We start from the raw sequence: 23,667 nt of genomic DNA on the forward strand, positions 1-23,667 counted from the left end.
ATTTTAATGCTCTCATTAAAAAATTCCATAGTCTGTTTCTCCTGTCTGTCCTGCAGTGCCCCATTAACTAATATTCCCTACTGAGGACAGTGCCTCCAGTTGGAATTTAAAATGCCTTTGTTCGTGACTCAAAGTAAGCATTAGTTTTATTATCAGAAGAGAGAAAAATACCACATGAATTGCAGTGAAAACCCAAAGCATATTCCTATATAAAAGCAATCCGAGTCTCACAAAGTCAGGTCTTTTCCTTAGTGTTGTACTGCAGCGAATGGATAACACAAGGGACGTCTATCCCACATCGGTACTTCAAATCACTTTCCGAAGTGAAGCCCTTCACGCAAGTGGAATGGCTTCTATATTGCATTGACCTGCCTGAGTGGAGAGGATGAAGGAGTGAAAGACAGAGTGTGGTTTATACTCACTTTGACTGCCCTCTTGTCCCCAGTCTTCTTGTAGTTAGTTGTGGGAACTGCTGTCTTATTATCTATGCATATGAGAAAAATGGTTGAACAGTGAATCTGTGGAGACAAACTAGGTCTAAAGATCTTTAACCCAATTGCAAGGTATGACCAATAATCATCAGCAGCACTATATTTGATTACTATGTCTTGTTTGCTAGTGGCTCCCTCATTCTGCTCAATGGAAACTCACCACCATGTGCTTTTTTTGTCATTTCTAAATGGCAGGAGGTTTGAATATTTTAGTTCAGATCTGCTGATATCATCTAATAAATCATCTATTATACATTCTATCATATACAGTATATTATGTATTTTACCAAAGCATCACACATTCACTAAAACAACAGGAAAAGAGCCTTTTCATTTTTACCTCCATATAGCTCAAATCTTTATGCTACACTGTTTAGAAACACCTCAGATAACCACTGCAAGTAATAAAATCACATACATGTGTATGTTATTGACCCCATTGGTTAACTGAGGAAAAAATCCTGTGCATGTAATTACTGAGATGTAAATAATAATAATTTACTATAATTTTAAGTCTTATGGGTATGCTCCTAAGAAAACAGTTTTAAAAATATGTTTAACTGTGCTTCTTAGATGATAAATATGAAACAGACTAATAGGCTGCTAAATCTGAGAGAACTGTTAAGTGTTTTATTAATCTTTAGTCTCATACTGATCAAACAAACTGAACTGAACAAACAAAAAAAACTTTAATATGTTTTTTTTTAACTATACAGATTTTTGAATAGACATAATGTGTTAATTCTGGAAATGAGAAACTTGAAGATTGACCTCAATGTGGGTCAAAAACCTTTGTCAGCAATTCTTTTAGACAGGTGTGGGATATTATTTTTACTTCTAGATTTTGGCAAGTTTTAGAAATGTCTGTAGGCTTGGGCCAGACTCTGCTTGCTTCAATTCGTGGTGCAAAACTTTAGCAAATAGTCAAGCTTTCTATTGTTCAAAATAAAAAAGGAGAGAGCTGTGAAGTTTCTGTCCGGCTGTTTGATAAATGAGCAGACAGGGAGGCAGCCCTCACACTTTTTGTCCTGAGTCAATGAAGCTTTCCTAAAGGACACCCCATGCTGTTCCAGCTACTGATCTAACATTCCGCAACATCTCGGCCTTCCAAATTCCCTTTAATTAGACATTAATCCCAGCCCCTCTCTTTTTCAATATCCTCAGACAGGAGGCTGGAGGGGGGCGGAGGTTGGGGAGCTTCACAGGGTTGTGGGAACAGAAACAGCCGCACTCAGCCCAGTTTTATTGGAATTTGAACTGTGCATTATTTAATATTGTCTCTCCAGCAGGAATCCGAAAGGAACGTCATCAACTTATCAACACTCGCTCTTTTCAAATAGTTGGTACCTACAGTAGCTTGTTTACAAAGGTAGACATGATGTCAGTTTATTGGTTTATTTTTTTAGGGGTGGGGGAGTAAATGCTTCATAACTGTATTTATTATGTATTTTTGTATTCTATCATGGCTCTAAACACTATTGAAGAAAGTGTATTGAATAAAGAAAACTGTGTTTACATTTCAAAACTCAATTGTAATTTGCTTCCTAGTTTGGAGTACTGCTGCTTTATCAAAAAATGACACATTGTAGATTGAGCAGCTTTAGCGTCCATTCATCCAATGATGAGCACAGGCTATCTCCCTAAAACTACCGAAGTTGTCCAGAAAATATTTTTTATGGTCCATTGAACATCCTCCATGCAATTGAAATTGAATTTTCTCCAGTGCTTAATACATTTCTTTTATTCTTTTTTTGTTTGCATTCTATTTAAATGTACAGGAGTGCTGTGTATCCATAAAAAAATCCCTCAGGGGACAATAAAACCTTATCTATCTAAATCAGCATTAACAGATACGGTCAGGGAATTGTTAGACTCAAATGATATGTCAGTGCTATGTTGGTACTAAGTCTAACATGAATCCTTTAACAATACTGCTTTAAAAAGTAATGAAAGTCAGACGTATTATGTCACATGGTCATGAACAGACCTTGTCTTTAGGATTCAGCAGCAACACTAAGAGAATTGTGTCTGCTGGAGTTTGTAAATGACAGTGGCATAATAAGAGACTCAGCGAGAACTTCCTTTTACCATATTTTTCAATGGTGTTTCTGCCATTTTGTTTTGTAGCTCATTCCAAAAAAAATCCTGCTCATCCTGAAAAGCATTCTTCAAACACTCTGCAGATCAGACAACATGCCAGGCATGCTTTCAGGCCAGTGCGCCCCTGCTGTAAATGAAAAAACTGAGCCATTCCAAGATCAAAGGCTTATTATCTGTTGATTGAATGGGAAATTATCAAGGAGTATCACTCCAGTGTGAGCAGACCAATAGGCTACTGTACTTGCAGAGCAGATAATATATCCTGCCATCAGTCAAAAGTGACACATATGTCATGAATCCTAAGCCATTTTTAAATGATTGTAGCGTTTCCGACTTTACGGCTGATTTCTGTGCAAAAGATGCACATTCATTCATCTCTTCACTGCTTTGCACAAGTTTATCCAAGTGAAGGAGCACATGTGTGATGTCTGTGTAAAATGGAAAAAGTATTTGGGACAATGTAGAGTCAGCTGTTAGCAGCAATAACTGCAAAAACAATTTTAAAAAAGTGCACATTGACATTAAAAATGTCACAAAACAGTGGGTATTAATTTCACAAATGTTGCATGTATCATACCACTAGAAAATGCATGTATCATTGCCACAAAATACTCTCAGTTGCAAATGTTTTATGTGTATATACTTTAATATATATTAAGAATATCTATTTAGAACGAAAGGTACTGATGTAAAGTAGAGTCCTTTGCCATTGTTGATGAGTTGGTTATGTGTTTTCTAAATCACATTTGTATTAGGAACTTGTGTATTAGTGGCAGCGCTGTACTGCATGATGAAACTTTGCTGTGCTATTTGACTTTTACCTAAGCAGTTCACCAAAGTGTTGCATTTTGTGGATGTTCCTTTTATTCTTCTTTGTTGTCATAAATAAATCCATGCAACGAGTTCAGTATAAACATCTTTTCATTTTATTGCTTATTTATGGAGTTATCCATTACGATTGTGGGATTCCTGCATTTTTTACCCTTAAATGTGCCATTGTTTTTTTCTCATCTGAATGTTGAGTTCTTCAGATTGGGTGTATTCAGGGAGACCTGTACATGCAGGCTTGGTTGGTAGCCACTGACTGTTTATAAGGGGATATCTTTTTCAGTACAACCTTGTTTTAAAAGAGCTTCATTTTTTAAGCTTTCAGGTTAGTTATGGTTTCGAAAGACCATGCAGTTCATGTTAAACATGCATTGAGAACTAGGCACTGTGCTCTTGTAACATGTTTTAAACTCCCAGCCAAAGCTTTCTCAGCCCACATTTTATAGACATGCCAAAGAGCTCTTTTATTCTGCTTCACCTAAACCCAAGCATTATAATCACTGCCAAAGAACCTATTTATTGATGCTTAGCTGCAGCCAAGTCTTATAAACAGACTAAGAAGCTTTATGTAGCCAACCACTTACAAGAATTCCATGTATGCCAGTTTTATCTTTCTGAAGCTGGCACAAACAACAGAGCAAGTGTAGCCTATTGTGTAACTTGGGGAAAGCTCAAATCGTACCTTTCCAAAGCTTGCAGCGTTGACAGGCTGTGTGTCATTCTTCTCACAGAAGTCCAGGTAATGCATGTACAAGGCACTTCGAGGAATGCACACACCCTCGGCAATCTCGTAATTTTCTTCCAGCCTACAGTACAAAAGAGATCAGTTTGTCAGTCTTGCAAATGACTTGTTATCCATCCTTCTTGCTCTGCGGCAAGGTGCTGGAAAACGATTCTGATCTATCCAATCAGAATCAGTCAGAAGGTCCCATTTTAAATTGGAAAATTGGTTTTCCTGTGGACTATTAATGTTGAATCCTTCTTAAGAATGCAAAGCATAAAAAAGAAGAGAATGTCATTTGGCCCACCTAACACGTTTGGTTGTCTGTACTTAATTGATGAGAGCATCTCATCCAGTTGTTTCTTAAAAGAAACCAGGTTATCACCTTCAGCAACTTTATCAATGCATTTGATTTTACTTGGATCAGTTCCCCTCATCATCATCTCTGTTTAACACCAAAAGAATCACTAATTTTACCCTGTCAGTGTAGACATTTCTTTAAAGCTGCGGATGTATCTTGTTTATCTTGTCTTTGATTCCAGAGAATCAACACTTTTTTACAATGTGGTGACCAAAATTGTACACAATATTCTAAATTAGAAACACTTTGCACTTGTCTACACAAAATGTCATCTGTCTTGAATTTTATCTAGATGTTTTTGAATTGCTTTTGTCACTTCTGTGATTAGTATTTGGTAATCCTTCTATTTTGGAATAATATGCTAATGATTTCGCTAATTTGCATTGGTATAATTTGTTTGACTAATTTGCTAGCTGTACCAGAATCTAGATTACTGATATATTTATTCACTGATATCCTGATAGAGATACCTGTACGGTATGGTATTCCACTATTAACATCAGACCCAGTCTTATCTCTCACGCTTTATCGGCTGTACTATTCATTAACACATTCCAAGTCTAAAATTATTAATTAAAAAGCTAATAATATGTGGTGTTGAAAATATAGCAATATAACAACAACATTGAAAATATTATCCATCCAGTACAGGGCCAGATCTATTATGTGTCAACATAGACACCTAAGCAAGACTTAAGGTCTCTAAACCCTTTATATTTCCATGTAGGTCATCCTCTAGTTTTGTTCTAATTATTGTTTCTATAACCTTACATATAACAGACATCAGATCTATTTGTGTATAATTACTTGGTTCAGTTTTTTTCACCTTTTTGTGGATATGTGTTACATCGGCAATTCTCCAGGTTTAAGCAGCTGCTGAAGGAGTTGCGTCAGTGGCTTACGAATAACACCCTTTGTTTTCTTAAGTACAACTGGTAGGACACCGTCGAGCACTGGAGATTTATTAATCTTGGCCTTTTCACCTTCTCAGAACACTTCTGCCAGTTCTATGCTAATGCCACAGCGCTCGGTGCTCTGAGCAAGCTGCTGGTGGGACCTCACTCCCGTCTGAAATCTGGGCAGCGTAGAACTCGACCACAGCAGAGGAGTGGTCTTCTGGCACGGCCCAGTTCATCTCTGTCCAGGGGACTGTGCAAGCAGCTGGGGTCAAATCCCAGCAGTGACAGCGAGAGGTGCACTCATCACACTATTAAAAGAACCTCTCCCTGAGGTACATCATTATCTTACTTAGTGACTCTCTGTGGTCATTAAAAATCCCAGGGCGTTTCTCGATAAGAGGAGGGGTGTTACCCCCCTGTCCTGGCCAAATTTCCCCCTGGCCTTTACCACTCATGGTCTCCTAAAAATCCCCATCTCTGAACCGGCTTCATCACTCTGTTCTCCTCCCCACTGAGAGCTGGTGTGTGGGGAGCAGACTGGCGCACTCTGGCTGCCATGGGGCTACACAATGCTGTAGGAGGAGAGGAGTCCCCATTACCTGTAAAGCGAGTGTAGTGTCCTTTGAGTGTAGTGTCCAGCTATATAAGTGTAAGGAACTATTATTATTATTATTATTATTATTATTATTGTTATTATTATTATTGTTGTTGTTGTTATTATTAATAATAATAATAATAATATTGTGCCTTGTGCCTACATGCTCATAGCAGGCTATGCTAAGCCATTAGTTGGCATTCAGAGGGATACAGCTGTGCATTAAATTATTAATTTTCATTTGTGTACAGATATTTAAGCCTTGTTTGCCATAGATGACACAGCAGCCTTAAGAATCATGTACTGTATTCTTGCCTTTCACCTGCTAGATACATTGTGAATAACTGGCCCAAAAGAAACACTTTTAATAAGGTTTTTATATAAAAAACAGAACTTGATCTATCCATCAGACAGTTCAGAGTATAGTGCTTTCTAGATTTATTCATACTTCAGAGTAAATATGAACACATATGCCACGTAAATAAAAGACACTTGTGTGAGATAATGTGTTGAGCTTACAGAAATCTAAAATGTTATACTGTCATCCTAATAGCACTGCAGAAAGTGTAGTGATATTTGTCATAATTTAATCCTAGAAAGCAAAACACTACCAAATGGCCTCCTCTTGTTTGTAATTGTTTTTATGTTCTTAAGACACCTCCTGTAATGTCCTTTAAGGATCCTTAGAGAAGGATTTTTGACCATTTCTCCAGGTAGAATTGTCCCCTTTCATATCCCTTGGTTTATACTTTCGGACTGAAATCCTAAGTTCTTTCAAAAATGTTTAGACTGAGGTCTGGCAATTGAGATGGCCCATCAAGCACATTTGTGTTTTGTAGTTAGGCACAGCTTTGCCTGTTTGCATGCATGTATTGGATCATTGTCTTGCTAAACATTTTGGCTAAGCTTGAGCTTCTGTGCAATGCTACTACAATTACAGTATAGCATTTTTAGATTTCTTTAAGGAAGACATGTTATTCAAATCAGGAGGGCCTTTGTATGTCAAAAGTTTCAGAAGACTTGCCTTAAAGTTCCTCTAATTAGTCAATTCTTACCAAGAACTGTTGTGTGTGAACCAGGCAATATTGTTTTCCTTTTGCCTGCTGCCACCCAGCCTTTGAGAATGCAGAATGTGTTTTCAGCTTGTGGGAATCTAATGGTGAGTTGCATTGAATAAGAATGAGCTTTTCTGAAACTGGGACTGAAATATGGAAAAAAAGAATCATGTGTTCTATATTTTGACATTCAAATACAAGAAAGTTGGTGTCGGAAACTCGTTCACTGAAGATCAGTGCAGCTGAGCTCAACCAGATTGCACTGGCTTGTGTTGAATTTTAGAATTCATGTACTGTACTCATAAAAATATTTTAATAGGCCAGTTTGACTTGACTGACAAAATGTTTTTGAAAGTAATTTCTCAACACCCTTTAAGACCTGGTACTAAAGGCCATCTGTATTGATCTTGTTATTTTGATTTTCTCAGAATGGATACTTATTGGTGCTTTGGTGTAGACTACGATGTGCAATGCTTAATCCTTATTCCAATGAAAACAGCTTCTGGAAAGGCTTTTTACAGTAACTACCAGGATGTGTGTGGGAAATCAAATCCGTGTCACACAAACCTTAGTAACCTGTCTGAGTGAATGAATTTAAGTGCCCAATTCGTAAAACAAAACTGTACAGCTTTAATTTATTTCTTTGGTTTTGAACATTTAGAAAGTTTCGTTTTTAATAAACTATTAACTTACTATGGAATACTGATTGCAGGAGTAAGCAGAAAAATAAGAAAGATTAACATCTTACATACAAGCAGAAAACAAAATAACCTGAAAACACGCTCAAGCTCTAGCGATTTAAACATAAAATAGCACGGCTCAAACGAGTGCTCTTTTCTTAACCTTTGCACAATGCAAAACACCATTGTCAGCTATAGAGAGGGATTAACAATAGTTCCAGGGTGATACGCCTTGATTCTGTTTGACCCTTGCTATTTAGCAAATGGATTTTCACATTACCCATCAATCAGGACATAATGACAATCTGTGGGATCTTCTACAATTACTCTTGTTCTGAATGCTTCTTTGCCACTGTACTCTGTTGAAAAGCCCACAGCAAAGATATGATCTTTGATGCAGATTTGATTATGGTCCATTGATTATGCAGTCCTTTTTCACAAGCTTGTCATAAAACAACGCAAAAACTCTGTTCTCTCTGCATTTTTACTGTCAGGATTAAAGCTCACTTATGAAATTTATTGTCATCATTCTGAAGGTTCAGTTTAATATTTAGTTTAAGAAAAATGCTCCCCTTAAATGTAATCACATTTAAATATGATCATCTTCATTTTATATATATATAAGTAAAAATTCACCTCTTGAAAATGGTTTACCACAGTACACCACCAATACTCTACAGCTGTTAATTTGAGAAAGAACAGTACCTAACTCCAATAAAGACTGGTAATCCCAAAGTGCATTTTGAATGTTAAATATTATTAAATGTTTCTATATAATTTTTTACATTCATAACATAGTTTACATTGTGGTATTTGTTGCAAGGAAAATACAGTACAACTGATGCAGACTGCCTTTAAAAAACTTCTAACTGAAATGGGGAATTGTGTGTGTGTGGAGAGGCAATTCATTGTGATATGGAACAACATTTTGGCTCCCTCGCTGCATACAGTATTATTACTTTAATTGAATAAGCTCTTAAAGCCTTTAGAAATAATCACTGTTGTTATGTTATTGCCCTTTAACACAAAAGGTGATCTTTAAACACAGACTTGGATAAAATAACCCAAATCATTACAGGTTTGTGTTTTGATTTTACCACTAATGCCGGTAATAAACTATATTTCAACACTGGCCTGTGAAAAACACCAGTTTTCACTGGTATGTATATAGACACATATATATATAGACACAACTACAAGAATTCTCATTCTTACTTTCCTTCACACTTATCAAACTATTGTGTCAATATAGCATGTGAAATATATTCATTTATGATTATATGAAGAGACTTCTTCATTCTAGCTCAGAAACATTTTGTGATAATTTTTTCCCTCTTATTTGCTATTTTTTGGAATGTGATTTTGTTGTTATATTGTGTTCTTAACAAAAGTTAATTTTGTTTAAAAGAATATTTTAAAGTATTCTCAATATGCTTTTTTATAATTTATTGATTATTAAAAATTCTTAATATAAATCCTACAGTACGTTCTTGACCTGGTGTTTAGTTGTATGTATGAATCATCTTCATACAGCGCCCAGGCACATCCAGGTTTTCCTGTCTTAATAAAATGCTTGGGAACTAAACCTTTTTCAATTGAAAGAAGGAGAGTGCACAACACCAACTTTTGTGTCCTGTTGGCGTTTTCTTTCATATAAAATCCTAATTGGCAACAGGTGGCCTTTTGATCCTTTGTTGAGAAGAGGCACTGCAATGTTACCACTGGTTCACGTCACCTAATTTCCCAGTTATTAGAACACCATTGACACGGATGGAATTTGCCTTCGTAAAAAGGCAGGGTAGGGTCTTTATGGGCTTGCAAAGAAAGACAGTCAGCTCTTAGCAGTGTCACAAGCTCTTTTAGATACATTTATTAAGGCCGGTGAAACAGGACTCCTAATTGGTATGTCAGTCTGGCTGCATACACAAGGCATAGTATGTAGTTCATTTTTTCTGCCCAGTTTTAATCTTCATTTGGCCTTCACACATATGCTATTTTACTAGCAGAAAAAATATTCTAGCAACCATCCTCATGTCATTTTCTCTGTTACTGTATCGTGTGTGAACTGGACTGGACTGAAAAAAAATATGTTTAATTACAGAGCCTGAATATTTTTAAACTAAGCATCCGGTTTCTCTTATTAAATAAGTTCCCAGATTAAACAACCAGCCACCACGCTACTCTTGAGTTACAACAGCAAATATGCTACTGCATTTGAGACTTTTAAACACACAAGCCATCCAGTATAGAGTAAGCAATAGTTTGTCATTGTAATGTGATTTAGAATGACCATGCATTTCTCCGTGTGGTAGTTCAACCCAAATTCAAGGAAGAGAATGTGTGTACTCACCATTGTAAAGTAGCTGGGGTTGAGTGTGGTTTGGAAGCTCTGTTGTTTTCTTTTTCCTCATCTGTTTCAGGAAAGATGTGTTATTTACACATTATAATGCTGATAATAACCATCTATAAACAGTTTATTACTACTTGTGCTGAAGATAATAATAACAATTGCAGATGTGTGCTGCATCTGACATGAGCAGTATATTGATTTTTAAACCATTCAGTTGTCTTGTTCTGTGTGCATGCAGTTGAGAACAACAAGACTAACCAACACAGTCACAGTAATATAACATAGCACATTCAAATTAAGCAACACACACCACACCATAATATCTGCTAACTAAAATGTGGCTCAGTTATGTACTCAAAAACATTTAAAATGCCAGAATTTGGTATTGGAAAAAAAGTATTTGGTGTGTTTTTAATGCCTCTCAGTAAAGTACCAGGCTTTCACTTGCTTAAAAAGTATGCAACATCACTTAAAATGTACTGGACATGTCAACAAGTGCAAACAAGCTGCACCACTGGATCAAAACACTTCAGCAATAAAGACATATCTTGTGTTTTGGTACGCTCCAGCAGTGAAGTTCATCCCCAGAAATACCACATTCATCTTTGAAACAGGTAAGTAGCCCCTTACTGTGTATCAGAATAAGGACTGCAGCATGTTTGCTTTCAAATCATTTAAGAACATAAGAATTTTTGGGAACGAGAGTCCTCCACCCACCCCAGGTAGTTAGTAGCTACAGTAATTGATCTGAAGATCCTCTCCCACGGTTTCTTAAAAGTCAGGCCAACAGCTTAAACAATATGTTTCAGATTCGCACAATCAAATTTTAAATGCACCTCCATGTAACTTCCAATATTTTTGTGCAAAAAGATTCGTTGATCTTTGGTATCACAATTGTGGAATATACTGTGCATAGAAATAGATCAAACAAAAAGAGAACAGCAGAACTGGTGTAGACTAAGTGACAATATGCTAAGTGCAGTTTAAGGGGGCACTGAATATATCACTTACAGCATGGTACTTTGCTGTGAAAAGGAACTTGCTATTCAAGGCTGCAGTCTGGAGCAGTGGTTAAGTGGTTATACCTGGGAGGTTGTGGGTTCATATACAGTAATAATTATAATAATAATTGCTTACACTTATATAGCACTTTTCTGGACACTCCACTCAAAGTGCTTTACAGGTAATGGGGACTCCCCTCCACCACCACCAATGTGCAGCCCCACCTGGATGATGCGACGGCAGCCATAGTGCGCCAGAACGCTCACCACACATCAGGTATCAGTGGGGAGGAGAGCAGAGTAATGAAGCCAATTCATAGATGGTTCAGTACCTTGTGTGACACTGCTTTTGTACCCTTGAGAAATAGGTTCTCCTCCAAAAAATACCTATCTGTATAAGTTGTCTTGGATAAAAAGCAAATCAAATAAAATATGCAATAAATATATGAACAAAGCTCTCTACTGCAGTCATATGGGTATAAAATATTTATTCATTTAAAATAATGAACAACTACATTTCACAAACCCTAAGTTGGATGCTGCTGCTGTTGTGTGATTGAGCAATGTATTTCACACAAATTCTGCCATTAAATGCCCTGTTACATGAATGGTTAGTCTCAAGGTTGTCATTGTAAATCAGTTGACATATCTGTTAAAATAAAAGATTATTTTTTAAAAAAATCCAGGAGGGACAGAAGGCTAAGATCAATTGGCAAAAGACTTGTCCTCTTAAGTCCTGGAAATGTTTTCTTGCAGTTTTGTATGCACTGCAACAACATCATCATCTTCAGACTTTTGAAAGCAAATCCAGTCAAATGTGAGCTAGCCAGACTTGTCATAGAACATGTCCTATGAGCACAGAAACTCCAGGCTGTCTGCCTGTGGGCTCTCTAACGAGCTCTACCAAACTGCTGGAATGTAGCTGTAGTGGCCCCTGGAATTTCAATTAGTTCTCAGTTAAAGACAGATGATGCACGGGCAAGACGATGCACTGCCCATGACCATCAGTTTGGCTCATGTGTGGGGCACAGCTGTCTCCACACAGGACCACAGTGACTGGGGGTGCCTGTGCAACACAAGCTCTAAGTAGGAAGGCAACAGAGTGCAATCCTAGAGTCCCACCAACCTCTTCTGCTCCTGCCCACTTTTTACTCAATCAACTAGTGTACGTACTGTAAACGTCCTTCATACAGATGACAAAAACCACCTTCTCTAAAATCTGTCAGTCCTTTCATTTAGCAAGCTTATTTTCTTATACTATGCTAACAATTCAGAAAATCATATTTTTTGTTCAAGCACAGACAACGTGATCTCTGGGTAAACTCACACTCACGGTTTTCTGTCATTTATCAGAAATATTCTAAACAAATTATATTGATTGGTTCTACAAATAAATGAGTAACCTAAGGGTTAAAAGTGCAGTTTTATATCCATACTGTATATCCAGAGTTTTTTTTCTGCCTTTTGTGCGGGTAGTCACAGGGTAATCATGTAAAGATCATGATGATAAATAATTAAAAAACAATGAATAATAATAATATTATGTGAAGCTCATTCCCATCTCTGCTCTTATATTTTATTTTAATAAAGTGGGCCTCATTTTAAGAAGAAATTTACCAGGAATATTTCTTCCACCTTCTCTGCTGAAGTATTGCTGATGTGTCATCTGAACAGGAGACACTGTATGGTTGAGCTTGATATTTTAGACCTGGGTTCAGCAGCTCTGATCCTGCAGAGCCACAGCGATTTTCATTCCAGATGATCATGGATCAATGTTGCTTAATTAAGAGACGTTACGTGCTTCCCAGAACTCTGTTCATTAACCATTTAAGTCCGGAAAATAAATGGGAATTGATTTTGAGTGCAGAATAGGAAACAGTCATTTGTGCAAAGAGGTGTGGGCTTCTACAACAGGCTTCCCAGTCAGGTGGTTCAGGTGCAAAGTCTGGGCTCTTTTCAGAAAATGTGAGATTTAGTTCTTAAATATTACTAATTCATTTACTGACATTTTAACACACAGCAGTTTATATTTGGACCCATTTATACAGCCAGGTATTTTACCGAAATGTTCAGGTGAAGTACCTTTCCCAAGAAAACAGGAGCAATGTCCCACGTGTACAGTTTGAACCCACAACAATCCAGTTACAAGTCTAGAATCTACCTATCAGTGGTCATTCTAATTAATAAGAAAAACAGGGCTAGAACTGGCATTGATAAGACTGAAATACAATTGAAATATAAGATCAATGAAAATTCTCTTTAAAGTTCTAGAAGTACTCCCTGATGTCTCATTGTTTTTTTTTCTCATTTTCAAATATTTTCTACAGCAAAATATTTCAATAAGTAAAAACATTTTTTTTTTCAGAGAAAAGTGCATACAATGTATTCAGACACTGCAGTTGAACCTCCTTGGAATTTTGTTTTTGCCAGATTCTGAAAAGCATAAATATATACAGCACATAGAATACAAAAATCAGAGCATTACCACTGGAAGAGTGGTGGTCTGAAGTGCTTTCTTAATGTGAGTTATACAACACAAACATCTTGTTTACATGGCGTCAAAAAAACATTAACGAAAAAATGCAAAAATATGTTTTTTTTAAACTAAAACATGATTCAGTTCAGAATATAATTATCTTTAATACTAGACTCAAATAGAGCTTTAGTGTAATACTAACATACTGTAAGTACCATATAGGAACAAGTCATAGGTTTATTCCGTGCTGAAAAGAGAAGAAAGAAAACTCAACGTTTCGCCTCCTTCATGTGTGAGCTCACACGGCCAAAACGTTGGGTTTTCTTTCTTCTTTTCTCAGCATGGAATAAACCTATTACTTGTTCCTTTGCAGCCTACGCATGCTGACGCAGCTACACACCTGAACTACTTCTAAGTACCATATAGTACCATATAATCAGTCACATGGAATACGTTTGCTTATATGGTGTAGATCTTGGTGGCTTTAACATTTGTAATCCAATTTTGTTAGATCTTAGAGGATTAGTATTATTGGGTCTGGTCACTAATGGAATAGGAGACGTCCACTGAAAACCAGGTTGTTTCTGTAAGAGGTGTTGGTGGACCAGTAGGTGGCGCCCCCTCCCCCCTGCACTTTCGAATCCAATTAGCCAGTATCTTGGCCAGGGGACACTGATGCACAGGAGGTCCAGACTTTTGATGGACATTAAACCAAGGTTTTCCTGGTCTCTGTGATTTAAAGATCACATGGCTCTGTTTGTCAGAGTAGAGATGTTCATCACAGTGTCCTGGATAAATGCCACTGGGTCCCCTATATTTCTCACTCCTCCACCTGACCTGCACACAATCACTGCCATTCGTCACCCAGGGGGGTGCTGCAGTTCGGAGGTGGACGAACTGAGTTTGCCTCCTATGTGAACTTCAGGATCATTCCACCAACCAAACAGATTTCACCCTGCAAACATTTCCCGCTGTAACCCCAAACAGAGATGGAAGTCGTCCTTACTTTCGTCGTTCGACATATTCCCCAGAGACGTATGACTGGAGTATCGCTTGGTTTCACTTTCGCTGAGACATCTTTCAATCCAGCTTTCTGGAAAAATATCAAACAGGTGTCAGGACAAGACCAGCCTGCTATGGAATAAGAAGTCTAAAGGGCACTTTTCTATTGTATATCAGTGTGTACTGTGTGGACAGATAGGCACTGAGGGTATTCAAGACAGAAAAGTGCTTGGCTGTTAGTTCTCGCCTTGTTTACTGGCTCTCCGGATTTTCACAACTCTCTGTATTATCAACAGTCACAAGTCACATTGTAGCAAAGGTTGTTTTTTTTCCCTTTCCAGCACAGTTTCATTACTCTACCATGTAATAATGAGTTGTACTTCTTTTTTTTATTCCTGAATTAATCAAAAGGCATTTGGTTGGTACAATCTTCTTTGACAGAAACTCTTGCCATATTCTCAATTTTGTTTTTATTTTAAGAGCTTGTTGTGCTAACAGTTCTCAATGTTTGTTTTTTTTTTTACTGTTGAGGCCCTGCTGTGTCAGTGCTGTTTCATTGCAATGACCTAGCAATAATAATAATAATAATAATAATAATAATAATAATAATAATAATAATAATAATAATTAGCAGAACAAGCACAGTTGTCACTCCCTATACAGTACTGGAATATTCACATGAGTAACTTGTGATACTATGTCACATAGTAATAGAAAAAATAAATACATTGAGTCTGCCCCCTCCATTTCGTCATGAGGGGCTTAACTCGTCAACCCCATAGACACACACACACACCCCAGAAGGGGGGTGATTTTGCGACGGGGTAGTTAAAGAACAATTGACGGTACGGTCTTTTGTTCAACCGGGTTTCTATTTAAAATGTTTTCACCTAAAACTGCAGGAATCCTCTATTGTTCTTCCGGAGACTTACAAGCGCGCACACATGCTGAATCGAGCTCTTTCTCATTGCTCGACCAGCCCCGCGACCCAGCCGCCTTTTGTTGGCTTCTAATTTCTATTACGAAATGGCACAACTGGTGTCCTTTCTGGGGCAGAATCACCAACTCATAATATTTTGCTTATTCTTGTAGATCCGTGTTTCCCGCACGGGCCGTAACAACGGTCACTATAGCAGCAGTTGCCGGGAATGGCAGTTGGCATGACAACCTGTTTCAGTTACATCACAAGGGGTGAAAGTTCCAAGGCAAAGTTTTGGGGCATGTTTCACTGTCTTCATGGCAAAGTTTGCACTTGATTGGGAAAGCCTTTGTGGTCATTAATGTACTGTATAGCCCAGCCTCAGGGAGTGACTGACGAAAAACGAGGGAAGAATAACACTACTTGTTATCTGTATCATTTTTAATGGTTACTTTTTAAAAACCATGGTATAATACAGTACAGTACCTCTATAGGCTCTTCCCTCGTAAGTAGAGATAATTACAACTATAATGTGTTTTTGACAACTGTTGAATAGCCGAAATTATTTCATGGTAGTTGCTCTCTGATTGCGCCATGCCACTGGACAGGTATTTTTTTAAATGAGTCTATAAACCATGGATGCAAGAACGTACCGTATCATTTATCGCGAATTTCGCGAAATTTTTAAATAATCTCAAATGTAATTGGTGAATAGCTGAGTAGAGTTCAGGTTGCTTGAGACTCAGGTCCTTTATGAAATATTACTGCGACCAGATTAAACGTTGCTCGTTATTTGTACTCTGCTGCCACTCTGATATTACTACTACTATACTCTTAACTCTGCTACTAATAATATACTAATAATACTATATTATTATACTAATAAATATACTAATAAGTCATTTCTAGGTGATGTACGCTATGGACTACATTAAGCGGCTGACTTTATAAACTGAGTATCAACAGGTGTATTCCATCGGTTCGTGAGTTAACTGGTTAACTTTGTATCGACATTTGTACATGTAATTTCTCCCGTATTTATAGCATAAACTTTTTTCTTTGCGGTGATCTGCATCTGTAAATGAAATATATATATATATGAATTTCTACTTTCATAAAAAAAATGGCACCGGATTTGCAAATCCTGTTTAATCGACGGATAATTTGAAGTAATATAGACAATATAGAAAGTATGTCTAGCAACTTGATAGAATGCATTTATAGCCATGAGGAAATCAGTGCAATTTTAACATTTTTAAAACATATTGCATTGTATTATTTAAGGTACTTTTCATATACTGTTTCAAATAGTTTTAAGTTATCTTTTTTAACAGCAACGTAACAAATGAGAACGTTTTTTCAATGTGGTGTTTGCTTTTTAAACAATCTTTAAAGGTTAAAAGTAAAAGAAAATGACATTTTAATCGAAAACTAAGAGTATGATTTAACTTATGTGTCCGCTTCGGTTCTCAAAATTAAGAAATAAATCAGGTTTAGAACAATTTACTTCGAATTATTTTACATTACGTCGACTTAATTAAAATACATAGGCTGCTAGGACATGAACAAAAACACAAGAAAAATAAAACTCCATTAGAAAAATTATTTTACATTTGTATGGACGATGTATAATATCGGTAAGGAATATCCGCTAATCCACTCAAACAAGTCCTTTCGCAGAAAACTTTTGTAAGTCCAGAGTGATTATTATTGTTATTCCTAATAAAATATGTTTCGAATTGTACAAATCTCTGGAAAAGTAAAACTGTCGCATGTTTAATAAAATTTAAAAAAATGTGTTTGATCCAAATAATTTAAGAGCGAAGAGCTGATTTAGAGCATCTAAATTGTATTCAATTAAATTTGCAAAGTGAAACGGGAATTTATTTTACAACTCATGGTTCATGCTGCCACTATAGAATAACCTAATTAATAATTGGCCAGAATATGTCTCGAGCTGGAATATAACGATACCAAATAAGATTATTAAAAAGCACAAAAATGTAGCCGTGCGCTAACAAGACAATTAACAGAACTATAACTGCGATGTATGTAATAACGTGCTCAAAGTGTTAGTATCAAGTAGTAGGGTATAATATTGCTAGAAATATTATCAATATTATTGATAATAACTGTAAATATTAAAGTTTTTTTTTCTTTCATTAAATATTCACAATCTAACAGATCCTTTAAAAGTACAGGCTTCTCAAGCAAAGACATTAAATTTTTATGAATGTTTACATTAAAAAAAATATAGATTATTAAGTGATTTACCAGAGGCCCTAGTTTTAATTGTTTTATGCTACTGTTTCACCAATCTGAAAAGAACACCGCACACAAATGATTTCGAGGTAAATGTTTTAGGGCCGACAAACGGATGTTGGCTTAAAACCCGTGAAGAAAATTTAGTTGCTGTTCAGCTGCTACGCGCTTAATTTATTTAAAACCCGGAAAACACCTATATTGTAACTTTTACCTTTAAAACCTTCTGGTGTGATTTCGCATTCCTAGGTTTGGGAACAGCGTAAGTTTTTCAGGGGCAGGTGCTCTGCAAATAAGAGCGCAGAGCACACACACGGACTTGAGATGCAAAATTGAGATGAATGGCTAGGGTACACAAAACCTAACATTTATCTGCTTATATTGTATTTAGGTATTTAATTTTACATCTAGTTATGAAGCTGCAAAACTAATGCCTACCAATGTCTGGTTTCATCCAGTTTCTAAACAGCAATTCCAATTACTTAACACCCTTGTTCAAATAAATTCTACTTTTCCAGTTCAGTCACGTTTATTTATTTTTATTTTTTGCATGGCATAGAACGAATATTACGTGCTCCTAGTTTGCTCCTAGAAATTGCCCCTAGTATGAAACTTTCCTGCCACAGCTAATAGCTGCTCTCTCACATATCTGAGGAAAAGCATCAAGCACACAGGCACAGCAGAGCAAAAACATTGTATAGCTTCAACAGTGGAAGCTTGAAGACTACAGAAATCCCGCTTGCTGTTCTAACAGCCACCACAAGTATCCTTTAAATGTAACGCAGTAATGCTTTACAAACCTGTGGATTCCATGTCAGGCTCCTCCAATAACCCACAATGCATGCTCTTCCCATCAACAGTATACAAGTTCCCCAAAAAAAGTCTTTGTTTTCTACAGTGATGTACAAATCTGAGAGACTGGGGGACTCCAGTAATCCAGCAGAGGAAAAGCTAGACCCGTCAAAATGTTTGCCGATGTTTCATGGGAAAAAGCATCATTTTATAGGAGTCCTGATGGGAGAAATGTCATTGATAGGCCAGGCAGTCTGATGAATGGCTGCTAGTCAGATGGGGATGTGGCAAGACTCACTGTGAAGCCCATTGTGATGCTGTTTTGAATAAGAAAAGCTCCCTCCCCAGAAAAAGAGGGGCTTAGATCTACGCAATCCTAGCACTTTGGCCTCCCCGTCTTCCATTATAGCATTTAATACGTTTTTTTTTCCTACCATTGCTTATTTAAAGCCCAAGAAACCAACACCTCTTCCTTTACTCATTATAGGGCCCTAATGAAAATCAACCACAACAGTTCTGGAGTTGGTCTCATTTTCTGGCTTAAGAGCTGGTTTGACTTTGATTGTTCCAGAAACTCATGTTTGGTAGTATTTATTCCCCGGTAAAACTCCCACACACAGAATTTGATTGAGGGGTTTCGTAGTGTTATATAGCGGCAGATTTTATCCAACAAACACTATAGTTCAGACGTTACTAGGTATTGCCCGAAAGTAGGGGCTGTATTTTCCTCGTAAACTCCTTTGAAAAAAATTACACAAGTGCTCCCATGATAGTTACTGTTTTTTAAATGTCTGACTGTCTGTAATGGTCTTTAAATAAATGAAACAAGTATAACTCCAGAAATCAGAAATTCTGGTGATCATTTTCCATTGGTTAATCACAGAAGGCAAGAGTAGACTTTTTTTCATAGGAACTTTATTGTAGTCTGCCTGAAAAAACTGTTCGTGCTACAAAAGGGAGGCAAAAGTGCAAAGCTTGTGGCTGTGAAGGCTGTGATAAAGTGGCTGTTTTTTGGGGAAGGAAAAGCTGTGATTAGAATATGAATGGAGCTCCAGGAGAGAAGGAGAAAGGGGGATTACAGCTGAATTGCTTTGACCATGGACAGCAGCAGAACTTTCTCTTGCAGGAGACACAGCAAAACTGGATCTGCTGACAGCACATGGCAGGCTGAGTTCATATTTGTACACCCAGCGATGATAGGAGTATGGTGACAGGGTCAAAAGTAAGGGAGATCATTTGAAGTAATTCTTCCAGTAATTATTTCTTGATACCATTTGATTTTCATGAGGAGGTAACTCCAAAGTGGTTGAGGAAATAACGTTTTCTTTTCTCAAGTGACAATGAGTTAAAGCTCTTCTATATGTCTTATCTGTAATGAAGTTGAAAAGTGTTTTTATAAATTAAATAGGGGAAACTGGAACACTTAAAATTGTATCAGTGAGAGAAAATACAGTACATTTGATGAAAACGTATTGTAGAGGACAGAAGAAATATATTAGGATACCTAAGCTGGGGTTTACAAAGAGGAACTAGTTGGATTTAAGTACTAAAAGAAGCTGAGTAACAAGTTCCTTGGAATGATGACAGAAAATGTTCATGTTTCAGACATGGTAGGAGCACATCATGCAGATTCAACGGAGTGGAAGACTTATATCAGCAGCTCAGATGAGCACAGTAGAGCACGTCAACTGGATGCATTCCTTCCTTTACCCTTTCATTAAGTGGTCTGTGACAATAAGGTAAACTACTGCACAAAAGAGACAAGCCTGAGGCTAAATGAATTTAACCTAATATTTTAAACATAGGTAGTACATGATATTGTACGTTTGCACTATGATGCAAGACAAAATGAATACATTAAAAATACAATGCCGGCTGCTTTGATAAATATAATTGTGGGATGTTTTGCACTCTTCCTGTGCAGCTGCAGCCAGTCTCCTGGTGATGGCATTAGGAAGCTGGTCCCACAGATGTCCTGTTGGATTCAAGTTGTTTACTTGATACCATGCCATTGATATCCCAGCACTGCGATGTCATGGTCCTGCCTTAAACATCAACACTTCTGGACTGGCTAAAGGACTTCGTCTGCACCGAAGACAAAACTGTGTTAAAGGAGATTCTTCCCCACGTCCTCACAGATGGCGGCAGTGTGGCTTTCTCGGAAGAAGGAGAAGACAAGGTATCGCAATGTATCACAACATGGCTGTGGAAGAGGTTCAATGAATAGTGCTTTGAGGATTGTGAATATTTGCGACAGATCCCTGTGTAATCTTAAAAGGATTCAGTAATTTTAGCAGTGTAGGACATGCCTTTGAGTTCAGCAATGATTCTGGTGCTGGAGTATTTTAACAATCATACAGTATGCACATCAGCACTACCACCCTGGCTGAGAACATTGCCACTTTGTTGCATTCACTTAATGCTGCATATTCATTAACTGGTCTGAAGCATGGAAAGGTCTTATGTTAGGTTCAGTAATTACTTTAGGACTGCCCTTTACAAATACAACTTTATTTAACCTACATTACACTGACCATTCCAGGATCACGTTTGAAACACACATGCCAAAGCCCACTGTTGCCCCTCAGTGGATGTCCTTTCATCCTCATCATCTACTTAATACTGTTAAATGAATGAGCATAGGCAGTGCCTCATCTCTGGCATGATAATAATAACAATTACTTTTTCTTTACCAAACAATTATTTGGTATAAAAAGATCATTGTCTCCTTCTCTTTCTTGTTATGATAACTGGAAAAGTTGTAGCCAACCATCTTTCTGATCAGCTAGGGAAATACTGGTTTTGGTTCTTTCCAGTCGGAACACTGAGTTGTGCTATGAGACTGTAATGAACTCCTCCGATCAGCAGGTTATGCTTTGATGTCCACTTCCTTTATGGTAGAACGAGATCTTGTCGGAAGGTTTTATACAGGTTTACTTCCTTCAAGATAAAGGGTGAAAAAGACAAGATGATGCTGCATTATCTTCGAAGGAATAAGTCTCCGCTGAACCCTGTTTCCATCCAGGGTAAGATCATAGAGGGGGTGCAGTCCTACAAGTACTTAGGGGTACACTTGGATGATAAGATGGAGTGGTCTGGTAACACTGATGCCCTGTACAAGAAAGGTCAGAGCCGACTCTATTTTCTTAGGAGGCTCCGGTCCTTTGGTGTGTGTGGAACACTGCTACACATTTTTTATGAATTAGTGGTGGCAGCGGCCATCTTCTATGCTGTTGTGTGCTGGGGCAGCAGCATCATGACAAAAGATGCAAATAAACTTATCAAGAAGCCTGGCTCTGTGTTGGGGATGAGCTTTGACCCCCTGGAGGTGGTGGCTGAGAGGAGAATGCTGACCAAGCTCACAGCCATCATGAACAACACCTCTCATCCGCTTCATGGGACTGTTACTGGGCAGCAGAGCACTTTAAGCAACAGACTGCTCCAGCTATGGTGTTCAAGGGAACGTTTCCGCAGGTCTTTCCTCCCGGCGGCTGTCAGGGTGTATAACGCTGCCCTAGGCTAGGACTGTTAGCCCTTCATTTGCTCGCCTATGGACAGCATGTTGCTCCATTGTACTTTTTTTGGACACTCAATCTGTATATACCTATGCACATTTTGCACATATTTTATTGTTTTTACAGTGACTATGATCATATTTTGCACACACCTATGTATTTTTTTTATTAATTTTATTTTATATTTATTTTGTATTACTGTACGTATTCTAATTTTTCGTCTGTCCTGATGTCTGTTTTTTTTGCTTGTCTTGGGCTGGACTGCTGTAACATATCAATTTCCCTTCGGGATCAATAAAGTCTTATCTTATCTTATCTTATTATAAGCAGTTCAGTTTGGTGTTCCCCAAGGTTCTATCATGGAACTCTTCCAGTTCAGTGAGAACGATACCACCGGTGATATCATCAGGCGTATAGGCTTTTATCTCTATGCTTTTGAAACACAAATTATTTATCATCCAGCCCAGCCCAGAATGCCATGGTGGTGTCTGTCCTTACAGACTTTCCAACTAAAATTCAGTCGAGTATACCCCTTAAGCAAATTAAAATAAAACAAGATAATCATAATATACTAAACACAAATTCTTAGATTCTAACACTTCAAGGATACATTTTTACACAAATTCTATCACTCTGTCCTCTAATGGTAAGAATTTGGATGCTGAGCTTTCATTTGCTTGTGGATTTTAACTCTATAATTAGCATAATATCATTTAAAAAATGTAGTTGAATACAATGCTTGCCTGGATCAGGATGCAGAGGAGATAGGTAATGCCTCTATAAGTTTCTGTCTTGATGATTGTAATTTCTCATTTGCTGGCAATCCAATGCTGGGAGATGTAGTTCCTTATAGTGGTACTCAAGGCAATGTTTAAAGCCAGCAGGACACTTGGTTTTTAGCTTCTCGTAATTAATTTTAAGTGAATTTGTTTTTGCACGTGGCTTGATGTAAAACAAAAGTGCTCCGGGATGCTCACAGTGCTGACTGTCTGACGAGCACAATGTAAGAGTCAATTTGTATTGTATGGTTTTGTAATGGTCAGGCGCCCAGGCTAGGGTGTCTGGGATACAGAGAAATGCTGGGGCTATGCAGGTCGTATGAGTGATAGTGAGTACAAATTTGAATGAGGGTTGTTTCTTTCAGGAAATAAAGGCTTTGTATCAGGTGGAGGAAGTCTAGGCACCCAGATCCCTTCAGGAAACACCTCTCGCCACATCTTTCATTTCTTCTCTTAGCAGGTCAGACCAAATGGGAGACACAGCTAGGGTTTATTGTAACTGCGGGTTTGACTTTCTTCGTTCATCTCTGTATTAGTTCCTGTTGTTAGTTTATTTATTTTCCCTACAGTTCATTTGCTGTGTCCGACACTAAAGAGAACCAGCTTGTTTTATTAGTTTTACATTACCAATAAGAAAGATTACAACAAGAGGAGGCTGTTTTTCTCATCTAGCCCATTTGGTTGCTAGTAGCTAATTTATTGGAGGATGTCACTGAGTTGTGCTTTGAAAGAAAGAGTATTGGCTTCGATAGCATGGTTGGGTAACGTGTTCTATATTCCTACCACACTTTGGATAAAGAGGTACTTCCAAGCATTTCCATCACATAATGGCATTGGAAAA

The 23,667-nt window shown here is 37.5% G+C and overlaps 1 protein-coding gene and 1 long non-coding RNA gene across 4 annotated transcripts in view; one reads left to right on the top strand and one right to left on the bottom strand.

Annotated features, from left to right (window-relative positions):
* The window catches only part of rfx4 (regulatory factor X, 4), a 36,318-nt gene extending 17,542 nt beyond the window's left edge, over positions 1–18,776 (bottom strand). The window contains exons 1-5 of one of the 3 annotated variants that reach the window (XM_088645868.1): positions 18,541–18,776; positions 14,564–14,650; positions 10,081–10,141; positions 4,102–4,225; positions 423–484 (exon numbers count right to left, since the gene is read on the bottom strand). In XM_088645868.1, the coding sequence (XP_088501994.1) occupies positions 423–484; positions 4,102–4,225; positions 10,081–10,141; positions 14,564–14,650; positions 18,541–18,583 (377 nt within the window). In that variant the 5' untranslated portion in view covers positions 18,584–18,776. Of the gene's footprint in view, positions 1–422; positions 485–4,101; positions 4,226–10,080; positions 10,142–14,563; positions 14,651–15,449; positions 15,653–18,540 lie in introns of those variants that run through there. The other 2 variants (XM_088645867.1, XM_088645870.1) reach the window with 2 other exon arrangements.
* Positions 18,777–19,660: 884 nt separating this feature from the next.
* Positions 19,661–22,603, top strand: LOC148655337 (uncharacterized). The gene is made up of 3 exons (XR_015941245.1): positions 19,661–19,754; positions 20,138–20,271; positions 20,457–22,603. It is a non-coding gene; the product is annotated as an uncharacterized LOC148655337 (long non-coding RNA).
* Positions 22,604–23,667: the final 1,064 nt, after the last annotated feature.

Source organism: Lepisosteus platostomus, chromosome 9, assembly GCF_059453375.1.
Source record: "Lepisosteus platostomus isolate fLepPlt1 chromosome 9, fLepPlt1.hap1, whole genome shotgun sequence".
NCBI classification, from domain to species: domain Eukaryota; kingdom Metazoa; phylum Chordata; class Actinopteri; order Semionotiformes; family Lepisosteidae; genus Lepisosteus; species Lepisosteus platostomus.